Below are 15000 nucleotides of genomic sequence, written 5' to 3' on the forward strand. Positions count from 1 at the left end.
TTCAGTGCTGTTTGTATTTAGCAACATCCCACCTCACTTAACTGGAAACATTTCCACAAGAAGCCCTTCCATTGAAATAACACTCCTTCACAGATGAACAGAGCACATTCTAAACACCATAACACGGATCATTACACAAAACTGCCACCACTCACACCCACCCCCCTTACCCATGCACGTACGCACTCACGCATGCACACATACATACACACACACACACATGCACGCACGCACAGTACTACTACACTCAGTAAATGGTAAATGGTGCATTTATATAGCGCCCTTTCTCCAAAGCACTTTACAAAATGCATTACAGTTCACACACACACATTCACTCATCACCGGTGGAGGAAACCATGCAAGGCCAACCCACTCATTGGGAGCAGTTAGGGGTTCATTGTCTTGCTCAAGGTCACTTTGACACGCATGCAGGAGAAGCTAGATAGTACCACCCAATCAATACAAAACAAAGCACCATCGCACTACTTAGTACAAATTAGTCCCAAGACAGTGACAAGCTCTGAAAGACCTCAGCCACTTGTCTTTGGAACAAGAGATGACAGGTTCAAGCTGGACGGATAACTAGTGTGCCAAGAAGTAGACTGGATAAATCAATGGAGGCGTATAACGTCGTCAACACAGACGTTTAGCGGGGAAGAGAAGTGGAGTGACGGCAGGCTTCATTTCTCAGCAAGAGCACTTTGTATTTCTCCCACGGACCTCAGGCAGCTTCAATTAAAGTCTCAAGGCAGTTGGACAGCTTTTGAATTCTCCATGACGAAAACAAGCAATGCGTTTTTATTACTGATTACTCGTGTTTGCAGACTGGCTTATTCTTTTCTTTTATTCTCTCCTCTTTCTTTCTCTCTCTCTCACTATCTCCCACTCTTTCTGTGCATGTGTATGTATGTGTACAGCAGTGTTGGGAGGTTACCCAGGAATGTAATAAATTACTCTTTACTTATTACTCCTTTAAAAAGTAGTTTTATTACTTATTACTTGGTATCAAAAGTCATTATGTTACTCATTAAATTACTATATTACTTTCTATATTACCATTTACTAAAACAACAATTACCAATCTGCCAAACTACATCACAGCCTTTCACAGTATATGCATATATTTATACATACATGTGTATAGTATATATATATATATATATATATATATATATATATATATATATATATCGCAGAATAAGCAGAATTACTTGGATTAGTATGTATGTTTGTGAGTGTTTTATGTACCATGTATATGGGTTCATGTCAACACTTACCAGAATGTGACCAGCAAAGCAGATGAGCAGGATCAGTGCCAACAGCAAGAACGCCATCCCAAAGGAGATTCCCAACACAGCCGTTCTGCAAGAGACACACACACGCACACACGCACGCGCACATGCACACACACATGACTAAGCTGCCAGCCATACAGTACCTCTACAACAGGGTGAAGTCCCTGAGGATTATCAAAGATCCTCGTCACTCCAGCAATGGACTGTTGTCCACGTAAGAAGCACCTTTGTTTAGACCTCCAACACACTCACGTGGTGAGTCGGTTCCCAACCCATATTTGCACGTACTAGGGTGTGATGTCACTGTAGCTACAGTAAAATAATACTGCAGAACATCCCATAAAAGAGGTGATGTCACATCTAAAAAGGCGAGGAGAGTCACCGCTATGAGTAGTGTGTGTGTGTGTGTGTGTGTGTGTGGGAATTGTCCCCTTGGCTCTTAGTGGCAGTAAATTAGCATGACCGTGGATTTTTACCATCGCCATTACAGAGACGCCACTCTTTGATTAACGTGATCCATAATCGCTGGCAGACACGGCGCCATTTCATCACAATCCACCTCTTAACATTCCTTGTGGAGCTCCCCTTCTGCCTGCCTTTCAGTGTGGTGCCACCCATGAGGCATTCGGTGCCAACGTGACCCTGTCAACCAGTACTGTTTTTTTTTTTAAATAAAAGTGTTAACTTCCTGTTGATTTCGCTATATTGATTAGGAAGAAAACTGGATCCACGGATCCGGATCTTCAAATAGTAAAATGTACCTCTCTGCCCTGTCCTCATGGCTTGTTTTGTTTCAAAATGGTTGATTCAAGGCGGAGGAATAAACACAAAGGAGGTGTCTTACCTCCTTTGTGGCCAGGGCCAGAGGGTATCAGGTGGGGTGTCGTCCCCTATCTCCTTATCAAAGATACACTTCTGGCTACCAACAACATTGGGTGTAGAGTAAATGGAATCTCAATATACATACAATCATGAAATGATAGATAAATATTTTACAGTCCAATACTGCCATAACAAGATCCCCATTGGAGCCACAATGTTTCTATGTGGATCCCAAGATCCAAATCATTTCCTAGTTTATCTCTGAGCTCCCATTCTACACTGAAAAATCATCTTAATTTAACTCTGAGGGCCCTATTTTTGGTGTCTTAAGTACAGTACCAGGTCTTATGACTTAACTTAAGACCTGGAGGCGTGGCCAATGCTGTTTTGCTATTTTGAGTGGCCAAACAGCATTGGCCACAGCATATGGGTCCATTTGTCCACTCTCAGAGTTACCGATCCGTAAGGGTCCGTTTGGTTCTTAACAATCAACATGGGGACCCCGTGGAACCCCCTTCAAGGACTTCCGGGGGCCCCCAAACCTCATGTTGAGAACCAGTGCTATAATTGACCTGACTGAAGGTGCACACTTACTTGGGCAAGACGAGGATCTGTACTATGAAAATACAGCAGAATATGAGGCAGGCACAGGTCACATAGTACTTGAAGGCGGGCAACGTTGTAGATCTGTACTGTTGAGGGAAAGAAAGGGCAAAAAAACATAAATGAGCCATTAAGGTCTCACACTCACAGGGGTTGAAAAGTTTGTGTTTGAGGGCTGGTCACAGCCAAGTGGGCAGAGAGGCCGTCTGGGAATCGTAAGGTCGCAAGTTCAACCCTCGGCTCGCCCAGTCTAACTTCGCTGACCCCCAGGGGTCTATACTTGGCCTCCTCCCTTTTCCCCTGGTCTAAACCAAATCTCTTTGCAGAAACTATAGCCGTCCTACACGCTCACAACCGGCTTGGAGATAGGCTATGCTTGCCTGTTATCACTAAACTTTCGCCTGTCATGACGTGCCCAGAAGAGGGATGCTAGGGTTAACCCCTAAAAGCTCCCACCATGTGCTCATCTCTGCCATCGGAGCAACCATCTGCTGGGTAAACACAGAAAAATAATTTGAAAGTGGATTGACCCAGCCTGAGAGGAGCATTACGCTCTCGCTGTGAAGCACTCCGTCTGTGGCTGTGCTGTACTCTGCAGTCTGTGAGCGACAGGCTGCTGGCTAGTCCATGCCACATTGTTTTGTTTGTTCAGCCTGGACCGGCCCCAAACTATGCTTGGTTATTGGACTTGGGTTTTCTCTGACAGCAAAACACTCAACGATCTAAGACCGGGGCATTACAAAGCATACTTTATGTTCCGTCGCACGACGGTGTCGTGCACCGAAAATAGCAAACGTACATGCCCACATCCGCAACACGTTGTCAGTTTAGGTCTGCTATTTTTTCAACTTCACAAATAAAAAAAAAGGTGTCACAAAACCTCACAGACAAAACCGCTTTTCATCCCCAATCAGAATGTGTCAAGCAGTTGGCTTTGTATCAAACCCTTTCCTCAATATTGACATAGAACAGCTGTCAGTTAAAATACAGGAGGTACATTACCTACAGGTGTTGACATGGAGATTGGTGGAATTTAATGTGACATTGAATTGAAGGCCAGAGCTAAAGAGGAGGACCTTTGGTCACTCGTGAGTAGAGAGAAGTATCCACTGATCGCGTTTTGTGCATGCCTACTACTTTCTTATGTGAAATGGTCTTTTCACAAATTAAAATAATAAAATCCAAGAATAGAAGTATATAACTGACTCACATCTCAAGATTCGCAATCACTATCTATCAACTAGATTTCAAAAGTACAGTCACAGTGTGTCATTAAAGGTTGGCTATCTATCTGTCAAAAGTAGATATGTACAAATGTATGGTTGACTCATGTGAATGCTTTTTGGTCAATGAAAACAAAAAATCAATCAATCAATTGAACAGAATATTGAAATGTGAATATTCATTGAACTCAACTGAGAAACTCAAAATTGTGCATTGAAAAGAATACATCTGTACTAGCAATTTATTTCATTTAGTATGTAGTCATGTATTCATTATGTATCATTTATCTATTATATTTAATTGAAGATTTATAGTTTGATTGCTGACAACAGCGATGTTTTTCAAATTGAAAGGCTAAAGAAAGCAAAAAGTATTTGTCACTCAAGTGTGTATCCATGTGTGTCTTTCCACAGCTAATCTCACAAACTGCAAGACTGATCAGCATCATCTTTCCTGTACACGCTTCCAGCAGGCCATGGAACTCAATTCCCAAATATTTCTCAAATCGGTCAACGAGAACTATGATATATTTTGTGAATTCATAATCTCAGACCCAGCGCCCCTCCAAGTTATGGGATGCATGTCCACGAGGCTATGGAGTAGAATTACTCCATCTAATCAGGCGCAAGCTGTCTGTCTGGCATATGGGATCTAGACTACTTGCCACTTGCAGAGCCCATGCTTACAGATGGGTACTTTAACTGAATGACCGATGACCACCTTTAATACAGGAGAGGACGTAGAATCACAACTACTTGTTAGCCCACCTCTTTCTCCAGGGCCTTGTTGTGAAAGAACAACGAAATCCTCTGGATGTCTTCAGACTTGATCCACTGCCTAGAGATGAGTAACACAGAGGAGCAGTCACTGCTAATGTGTACGGTTGTGGGTTTTGCTTAAGGCCCCACTGTATCCACTCTTGCGTAGCACAATACAGAGCATGATGACCTAGCCTGGCTGAACATCATATATTTCTGGGGTTGTAAAGAAGGCTGGCTCTGTTATAGGAGTTCGCTTGAACTCCCTTGAGGCAGCAACTGAGCAAAGAACACATACAAGCTACATGGCATCATGGACAACAGTTCCCAGGGTACAAGATACAAGATACAACCAAAGTTCAAAATCACTTTAAGATCTCATGTTCAGCCAGGCTAGGTCATCATGGTCTCCCTTGTGCTACACATGAGTGGGCAGTGGAGCAAATTAAAGCTGCAGTTATGTTAAGGAATGAAATACAGTACATATTATATCAGACCAAAGTTCAAAATCGTAAAGTAAGAATTATATTTAACGATGTAAGCCCTATTCGTCGAATGATGAACAACGAAAGCAGCAGCTCTACAAGATCACAACGTGAACAATGTTGTGAGCTTGTAGATCGGCTATTTTAGCTATTTTTGAAAATGTTTAGAAAATGTTAGGAATTTTTTTGAAAGATTTAGAAAATCTCAGACACAGCACTGACTTCTGGGAGTTGATCCCATCGATGGTGCGGATCATGCGTTCGTTGAGCTCCTCCTCAAACCTCTTCCTCTGAGATTTGGACCTGGGTTTGAACGGGTGAAAAATGTGTGTGTGTGACATCCATGTTTCTGTGCTGCAGAACATCCACACTGACACACCTTTTTATGCACAGGAAACGGTAGAGAAACACAGGTCCTGTCTCACTCTCACCTTTCTCGTCTATGGTAGTGGTACTGACCCATGGGCACATCCTGGAGCATGGAATACACAATCACAATCCAAACTTTACGATCACATCGCACAAGTGATTACAGGTGTAAAAGAGTGGGTGAAATTATTTGTGTGTGTGTGTGTGCAAAATATCAACATTGCAGTTACAGTAAGAGTTAGAATAGGGAAGAGAGAATAGAAAAGATATAGCATACAAGTCTAGTATACATAAGCAGCATGATTAGAAATTAGCAACGGATAGGTGGCACTACGGAAGGCAGACATGCTTCTTATGCGTTAAGTGGAAAAACATCCACCATGTAAAGAGCAGCAGCTATATAAAATAACAGTTTATTTATTTATATCTATATTATTTATTTTATTTTCATATCTTATGGATACACATACTTGATATGATGCAGCTATGTAGTTAGTAGGCGTAAGTAAGCTATGAATGTTGTTGAGGTAGCAAATTATATATTACCTTGCATAAGAAGACATACTTTGTACCTATGGCCAATGGCCACTGTTCTGTTTCCATGGAAACAACCATAGCTATTTTGGCCTCCACCAGCCAAGGGCCTTTGAAACTCTCTCCTCTCCTCTCCTCTCCTCTCCTCTCCTCTCCTCCCCTCCTCTCCCCTCCCCTCCCCTCCCCTCCCCGTGGATTTGTGCATATGCATATCGTTGCTGTCAGACAGAAACCTTGTATCTCCATATTTCAGCTTTTTATGTTTTTTTCATAAACTAATGCCCTACTTCTTCGTACAACAGTGTTGCGCAAAAGTAGCAAAAATAGCAGATCTACAAGCTCACAACGTTGCAATGCGAAAGGCTAGGCGGTGTCTGGGTTTTATGTATATGGAACCAATGAAAAGTATTAACAAGTCAAGAGCTTGTGACTAAAATAATTACTACATTGGATCCATTGGAACAAAGGTTCTTTTTTTTCCATTTACTGAAAAGTAATGGTTTTGGACATACAAGGTTTCCACCCTACTTAAAGGAGAATTTTGGACTAAAGTTTTCTTACCTTTTCTATGACGTTATGATATCTTAGGATGAATGGTACAGTAGAAAAATTTCATAACTCCACCCCTGAGCCGCCACAGCTTAACCCATTGATACCTGGAACGCTTCTGTGTCACTTTAGATGCCTTTGGCTATTCAAAAATAGCAGATATACAAGCTCGTAGCGCGGCACTGAGTGCCGCGCTACGAGCTTGTAGATCTGCTATTTTTGAAAAATCAATTTTTTTTTAGGATTTAGAAGACATTTCTAGAATCTTCTCAGGTCTTAATGGGTTAAAAGGTGCGCGGATAGGCCTTAGGTTAGATCACATATTTTAATTGCTTTTTCCCCCCTTTTTTTTGGTGAGATCTGACGTTCGTAGTGACAGAACACTATGCAACCAAAAAAATATATAAATAAAAAAAACAGAAGTCTCGCTAGACGAGATTGAAATCTCGAGATTTCAATCTCTTCTAGCGAGACTTCTGTTTTTTTTTTGGGACAGTGTTCTGTCACTATGAACGTCAGATCTCACAAAAAAAAAAAAAAAAAAAGCTATTAAAATATGTGATCTAACCTAAGGCCTATCCGCGCACCTTTTAAGCTGTGGCGGCTCAGGGGTGGAGTTATGAAATTTTTCTACTGTACCATTCATCCTAAGATATCATAACGTCATAGAAAAGGTAAGAAAACTTTAGTCCAAAATTCTCCTTTAAGTACAATTTTGAGGTATTCTTTACTTTACTTGAGTATTTCCAATACTTCTACTTTTACTTCTACTCCACTACATCTCAGAGGCAAATATTGTACTTTTTACTCCACTACAATTATTTAAAATCTTACTTACTAGTTACTTACATACATACATACAGTAACCACTTCAGTCCTATATACATTTTGGCCTTTTTAAAATAGCTCACAGTGAGCTTGTTGATCTGCTATTTTCAAAAGATCTTAATACATTTTATACATTTGAAAACTTGTGAAATGGGACATTCTGCATAATGAGTACTTTTGGAATACTTTAAGTACATTTTGATACCACTCAAGTATATTTTTTAATTCCGGACTTTTACTTGTAACAGAGTGTATAGCCTACTACATTGTAGTATTGATAAGTAAAAACTTTTTTTTTTGTACTTTTCCCACCACTGGTATACACGTATACTCACAGTGGTGTTGATCATGCCGTTGTCCGTGGTCATGCTGTCTCGGTGGTGGAGGTTGGCGAAGGGCTTGGCGGCTCCCCAGGACTCCAGGTAGCGGGTCATTCTGACGGAGGCCCTCATCTTCCCCGCGTCCAGGGAGGGACGAGAGCGCACCACCAGCAGAGGGGTGTGCCTCTCAGCCTGAATGCACCAGAGAAACCCAGTCACCAGGAGAGAGAGAGAGGGAGAGACTTTGTATGGTGGACATTTCTTTAGACCAGTGGCTCTCTAAACCTTTTAATTTCAAGGACCCCTGTTACTCAGAGATTGTACAAATGGAACAAAATGGACACTTACGGGCCCACTTGGTTCTATTTTGTACACTCTTAAGAGTTACGGAACTGTAAGGGTCCATATGGAACACTCTCAAGTTACCCTGAGGGTCCTTGGACCCCACTTTTGAGAACCACTGCTTTAGACGTTACAGTCAAATGATGTATTAGGGGAGCACATTGAGGATACCCATTTGGTATCAACAGCCATCATTTTATGTTATTGTCATTAGTTGTGTCTTAATTTTACAAATTGAGGCATCACAATATTGGGAAAGAATGAAATGATTAAATATGTCAGTCATATTTAAGTTATTTATCATTTGTGCCCTGTGCAATATGTGTTTACAAAGCCTAAAAGGCAAACAGAAATTTAATTTTTCAAAATTTAATTATTGTTATTGAATTATTTCTGCGTCAATTAATCGTCGAGTAAAATGTCAACATGGTGACAGTCCCAGTCAACACTGCGTGGTTGCAGACTGTGTAAGTGGTTGTCAAACTTTTTCATGTGAAGGACCCCCAAAATGATGTGTATTTGGCTGCGGACCCCCATCTCATATTTTGTGACAGTGACCGCCAGAAGCAAAGATTTGAGCTACACATGTTCGCTTTAAAAATATATATATATTCAAAGATTTGCACACATTTTTAAGATTTAAAAAAAAGAGCAGATATACAAGCTCATAGCACGGCACTCCGTGCCGCGCTATGAGCTTGTATATCTGCTATTTTTGAATGGCCAAAGTATAACATTATGGTTAAAGTGGTTAAAATGATTGTGACGCTAATTGAGTAACTATTGTAACTAGTTTAGCTGGAGACCCCCTGGTACCCCCCAAGGACCCCTGGGGATCCCCGGATCCCACTTTGAGAGCCAATGATGTACAGTAAGAGATGAGAGGTCTAACCTTGGGGTTGATGACGAGGTAGGTGACCACCCCGTGTTCCTTCAGGTAGGAATCTCTGCTTTGTCCGTCTCCCGGCTCCACCTTGTAGGAACCTTTCAGATGCTCTAAGGTGACTGAAGAGATGTGGACCCTCCTGAGTGATGACAGCAGGGCACGGGACAGTGGACAGGAGGAGACAGGAGGGCAGTGAGTATAGGGATGATAATCGTTATTATCGTTTATTTATCGCGATAAAAAAACGCTCACAATAATTCATTTATCGTGAAATTGTTCTCCGTCATACACTAGGATGAATTAGCTTTTACTGAGCTGCAAATTCAGTACCACTTAAACCCTTGATAAAATGGACCTGTAAAGAGCACATTTGGTACACTCTACACACAAATCGATTCACCAAAAATAGCAGATCTACAAGCTCACAACGTGTTGTGAGCTTGTAGATCGGCTATTTTTCTAATAGGGATGCTGGGGGTTCAAGTGGTTAACAAGAGTGCCATTTTAGAATAATCTTTAATCGCAATTATTATTATACAATAATTGTGACATGTAGGCCTACTTTTAATATAGTCCCATCCCTAGCAGTGAGAAGTGCAGAGGTTAGGAGGTTCTCTCACTCTCTAAGGGGTTGGTTCTCAAACATTTTCATGTCAATTTTGAATAGCCTACGTATAAAATATGGTTAAAAGTGGTTAAATTGATTGTGATGCTGTATTAAAAAATAAAATGGCTGTGGACCCCCAGGTTGCACAGTCTGCAGCCGTGCAGTGTTGAGGGTCCATGTGGTTCCTAACAAAAAATAATTTAGCTGGGGACTCCCCAGAACCCTCTCACGGACCCCTGGGGGTCCCTGGACCCCACATTGAGAACCGGTGCTCTATGTTATCTCTTCCATAACTCTATGTCGCAGTTATTTCCTCACAGTGTTTCCAAATCCATAACTATTGTACAATAACCTCTGTACACTGTGCTGATATATTTTGTTTGCTTTCTTTTTTTCTTTAGCCTTGCCCTCAGTTGTTGCTGCCGGTGCAAGTCATCAATGTGTGATCAATACTCTCTTCTCCAGCTGTAATCTCTCTCCTATTTATTTCTTGTGCAACAGGCATTCGCCTCTTGTCTGACTCATGGTGTTATGTTGCCCTATTGTAGTGTTTTCCTAGCCTGACACTCAGCCTGAATTTTCATTTCGTTTCACTCCATAATCGCCTGAACATATTTTTTTAATGGGCGTGGCTAGCGATTCAGGGGCTGGAGCCAGGCTAGTGTTTTCCAGGCTTGTTTGTTGTCTGTTCCAATTTCTAATATATTTTGTGTTTTGTGTTTTTAGCCCAATAGCGGTGGTGCTTACAAAAAAAACGCTTTTAAAAAGTTGATCTGTGGGCGCCTGCTGGCCTATAGCGGTCCAGGCTCACATATAGGCTCTAATGCATCGCGGGTTCGAACCATGATCCCGACGATCTTTGCTGCGTGTCTCTCTCTGTCTCTCTCTCCCTTTTCCTGTCCATCTCCACTGTACACTATCAAAAAATATATATTTAAAAAAAAAAAAATGTTGATCCGTCCGTCCAGCCAACAACTTAGTCAAAGATGTTTCAATAACTATATGGGCTGAATGATAGCCATAAAATTATCTGTGCACCTTCATGCTCCCTGATGGATGTACCCTACTGATTTTGGTGATGACCCACTTTCCTTTCGACTCCACTCTTTAAGCCATGCCTTCCTCTTGCACACAAGATATCTCAAAATTAAGAAGTCAATTGCCATGAAACTTGTCTGTCCAACTCTTTACTCCCAAACAACACTACTGGCTGGGGTGTATAGAGCAGCGTGATCTCTAGTGGAACCGTGTCACTCTATTCTAGAATCTAGTGACATTTTGTGAAAACCAGTGTGTTTGTTAAGCCTGGTAAAGCAAGTGAGCACACTGTGTGCATACCAGAGAAAGACAATTCTCTCCGTCTCTACTAGTTCATTCAGAAGAATTTTATCATAATGCTCAGGAAATCCACACAGCAAAAAAACATTTCTAAAAACTACTGGGTTCTGCTTTGCACGTCGTCGGTCTGTTTGCTTCAGCGAAATGCCGTTTGAGTTTAAGTTTCAAGTTGAACTTGTGCGATTGCACATAGCGCTCAATTTGGGGGACGTAGGCACAATATGTAGGGAATGTGTATATATATATATGCCAATAAGCCCCGAATGGGGGGAGGGGGGGGGGGGCCAGTGGTCCAAACACTTTTTCAAGGAAACATTAATTTTAATTACTATTACACCGGTCCCTGGCCGGGCGATTATTAGAGTCATCATTACAGTAACCATCTGGATGCATTGCTGCACAATCTATCCATGTCATTGCAAGCAAGCAGTGTGTGTGTGTGCGTGAGTGAGAGAGTGAGAGAGTGAGAGAGTGAGTGAGAGAGACGTTCCAACATGATATCCTGGCATTGACTAAATATTTTTATTTTTTTCCTCCTTTTTTTATTACACTTTATTGTCTTTTCTCAGACCATCACTGAAAATTATAGACCTTAACATGGAAACAAACATCCTATTGGTGGGGTCTTACCCAGGGACGCCCCCTGCCTCCATGTGATTGGCCAGGGTGACATCGTGTGACCAGACGTCGTACTGCCACTTCTGGAGGCCGATCACGCCACATAAGACGTTACCAGAGTGAACGCCAACACGCATGTTGATGTCAACGCCAGTAGCATCACGGACCTTCCTGTGAACATGACAAAACAAAACAAAACCATTGTGTATAGATATTTTTGTGTGTAATTGTGCATGTGTGTGTGAGTGAGAGAGAGAGAGATTGATGCATGCTATGCAATGCATCTACGCCCAAATATGGAGTATGTTGTCTAACCTCAACAAATCAGTCAGCTCCACATATGGGCACAAAAGGGGGTATACCTAGCCTGGTAAACCCTCCCTCCGGAAATCTCTATTCTATTTGATTCCAGGAGTGAGTCTGGCCTGATAGCCCATTGTGGGGGTTTCTAGTGGAATTACCAGCTAACCGAGCCTATCAGCGTCGTCGCACATCGTTCTGTGATTGACAGCGACAGTTGGCCAATCAGGTGGCGAGTTCGAGTGAGCCCAAAACACGAACGGCAGCCATCTTTTTCTGTCCGCTATAATCTCCGCGATTTTTTTACTTCAAAAAGCTCTCTAACTTCTATTTTGAGGCACGGAATTTACTTATAAGATATCGTTTGGATAGAATTTAGTTGTTTAACTTCATATATGTGGTCAATTAATCATGACAAAGCCTATTTAAAAATAAAAATTTAGAGAACCGGTAGGGGTGGGCAGTGACACCCATGTACCCGAATAAGGCAACCCATTTTGGGCTTGGCTGTCTCAAAAGTCCCGTTGACGTCACATTAGACTGGTGAACTGCTGATTGGCTGAAGGGGAAAAAATATCATTGGCTGAAGGGGTTGTCAGTCAACGGTATTACTTCCGCCCAACTCAGCCTGCAGCCAATATTGCAGAATGGGCGATCAGCCCAGACTCACTCCTGGAATCAAATAGAATAGAGATTTCCGGAGGGAGGGTTTACCAGGCTAGGGTATACCCATATATGGGCATATACTGATGACATCAGGGATCTCCATATATGGGCATATCACCATGCCCATATATCATAAAAGGGACAAGAACTGACAGATACAGAGATCTCCATATATGTGCATTAAAGGGACCAGGACTGACAGATACAGAGATCTCCATATATGGGCATATCAAGTCGGATCGTGGTGCGATGCAGGTATGAGGGTCGCGTAGCGGCCCGAACCTATAGTTTGGCGAAAATAGCCGAACTACACACTCACAATGCGTTGCAATGTGACGTGTTGTGATATTGTAGATCGGCTATTTTTTGTGAAGTGGGGAAAAGGAGGGGGCCTAGTATACTGTAGATCCCTGTGAGACTCCATTTAACGTATATAGGGTTTACAGTCATACAGTTTTTTTGGCGACACCTCTGCTCTATCTGTGGTTTATTAGAACAGCAATTCCCAGAATTCCATTTGAAACAAAGACACAGAAGTACCGCTCCAAAGCAAATGCTGCAGGGTCCTGGCACCGAGGATATTTTGGAAAGCAAAAACAGCGTTGTCTGAAACTCTTAACTCTTAACTTGAATTCCGGTACAATTCCAGAAATGTACTGGAAATGCAGACAGTCACATGTGGAATGGTTTTCGTCAAAGTTTTTTTGTTTGTTATTTATTTAGGCAATGAGCTTGTCGTCTGACTTTCACATTTGATCTGAAGTACAAACACAGCTGACACTGTCTGGCGCTGCTTCCATTTAATCTGTTTGACAGACATTAGCATGTGATTGCGTGTGCATGTGTGTGTGTGTGTGTGTGTGTGTGTGTGTGTGTGTGTGCGTGCGTGCGTGCCTGTGTATGTGCGTGCGTGTGTGCGTGTGTAAATATATATTGTTTGACAAACGCTCATGGCACACTCTGACCTTCTACTTTGTAAGCCGCTCTGGATAAGAGCATCTGACAAATGTGCTAATTGTAATATGTTGTAGGTTAGCTAGTGTGTGTGTGTGTGTGTGTGTGTGTGTGTGTGTGTGTGTGTGTGTGTGTGTGTGTGTGTGTGTGTGTGTGTGTGTGTGTTTTACTTGATTGCCTCACACATGTCCAGACCCATCTTCACACAGTTCTTGGCATGCTGAGGAAGAGACTCTGGCAGCCCAGACACACAGTAGTAGCAATCACCCAGGATTTTGATACGCATGCACTCGTTCTCCTAAAGAGAGAGAGAGAGAGAGAGAGAGAGAGAGAGAGAGAGAGAGAGAGAGAGAGAGAGAGAGAGAGAGAGAGAGAGAGATATTGTTGCTGTCGAGTGGAAACTTTGTATAGTATGTCCAAAACCGTTCCTTTTTTATAATAAAAAAAAAAAAACATTTTGAAATAATCTGCAAGATACGTTGTGGGCTTGTAGATCTGATATTTTCACTACTTTTGTGTGACACTTGTATGATGAGGGGCATTAATTAAAGGAAAAACATAAAAAAGTTCAAACATGCATATAAGAGGTTTCTGCCCAACAGCAACGATATAAGATATACAAATATCATAGATCTGCTATATATATATTTTGTTTTAATACTATTATAAACCTTCTCATGTAATGCCAAAGATGCCAAAATGGGGAGGACAGGTGGACAGTGGTTAATAACTGGAACCCTATAGAGACACAATATTTAGGCGCCCGTGTGTCTCTATAGAATCCCTTTTCTGGGGGGAACATTCTGCAATCTACAAGCAAGGTCAGTTTGTAGATCAGCTATTTTCGGGCGAAGAGGTTTGGTGTAGAGGGAAAAAAGAGCAGACCAAGTACAGTGCCAACGGTCAAGTTTACTGTCAGGAGGGCTTAACCACTTAAACCCCAGAATCCGTATTGTGGGGAACTTTCGCAGAAAAAAGCAGGGCTATTTTCAGCTAAAGCTCCCCACAATAACAGAAAACTGAAAATACACTAGTATAGAGCCCTGAGGGACTCCTGTCAACCATATGGGATTTAAAGGGATATTTCACTTTCAAATAAAATAAACATAAAAACATATATATAAGAAAGAAATGCAAAAAGTAATGGAAAAATCACGGCCCCCTCACGCATTAGAATGTCCTTCTAATGCATGAGGGGGCCGTGATTTTTCCATTCCTTTTTATGTTTGTTGAACATGGAAGCGAAATCCCTTTAAGTGGTCAGAAAATGGGACACATCTTGCATAAGTGCTGATACCGGTGTGAAAATTTAAATAATGGCCGATAGACAGTATCGGCCATCAACGAGATATCGGTCGGGCTCTCAAGCAAAGGTTATCCCCTCAAACCCATGACCCAGTGTACACCCACACGTAGCATGCACGCTAACAGCTTTGGTTTGGTGGGATGCGTGAGTCCTGGACGTACGGCCACAGCTTATGTAACGGCAGTAGCAGAGCTAG

The 15000-nt window shown here is 42.0% G+C and overlaps 1 protein-coding gene across 3 annotated transcripts in view; it reads right to left on the reverse strand.

Moving 5' to 3' along the window:
* The window catches only part of adcy2b (adenylate cyclase 2b (brain)), a 61815-nt gene that overhangs the window by 14902 nt on the left and 31913 nt on the right, over positions 1–15000 (reverse strand). For all 3 annotated transcript variants that reach the window (XM_080443242.1, XM_080443241.1, XM_080443243.1), the window contains exons 7-15: positions 13669–13796; positions 11591–11749; positions 9022–9154; positions 7803–7979; positions 5619–5659; positions 5410–5490; positions 4712–4781; positions 2712–2809; positions 1278–1362 (exon numbers count right to left, since the gene is read on the reverse strand). In XM_080443242.1, the coding sequence (XP_080299368.1) occupies positions 1278–1362; positions 2712–2809; positions 4712–4781; positions 5410–5490; positions 5619–5659; positions 7803–7979; positions 9022–9154; positions 11591–11749; positions 13669–13796 (972 nt within the window). The remainder of the gene's footprint in view (positions 1–1277; positions 1363–2711; positions 2810–4711; positions 4782–5409; positions 5491–5618; positions 5660–7802; positions 7980–9021; positions 9155–11590; positions 11750–13668; positions 13797–15000) is intronic.

Source organism: Gymnoscopelus braueri (genome assembly GCF_963280865.1).
Source record: "Gymnoscopelus braueri genome assembly, chromosome: 11".
Classification (NCBI taxonomy): domain Eukaryota; kingdom Metazoa; phylum Chordata; class Actinopteri; order Myctophiformes; family Myctophidae; genus Gymnoscopelus; species Gymnoscopelus braueri.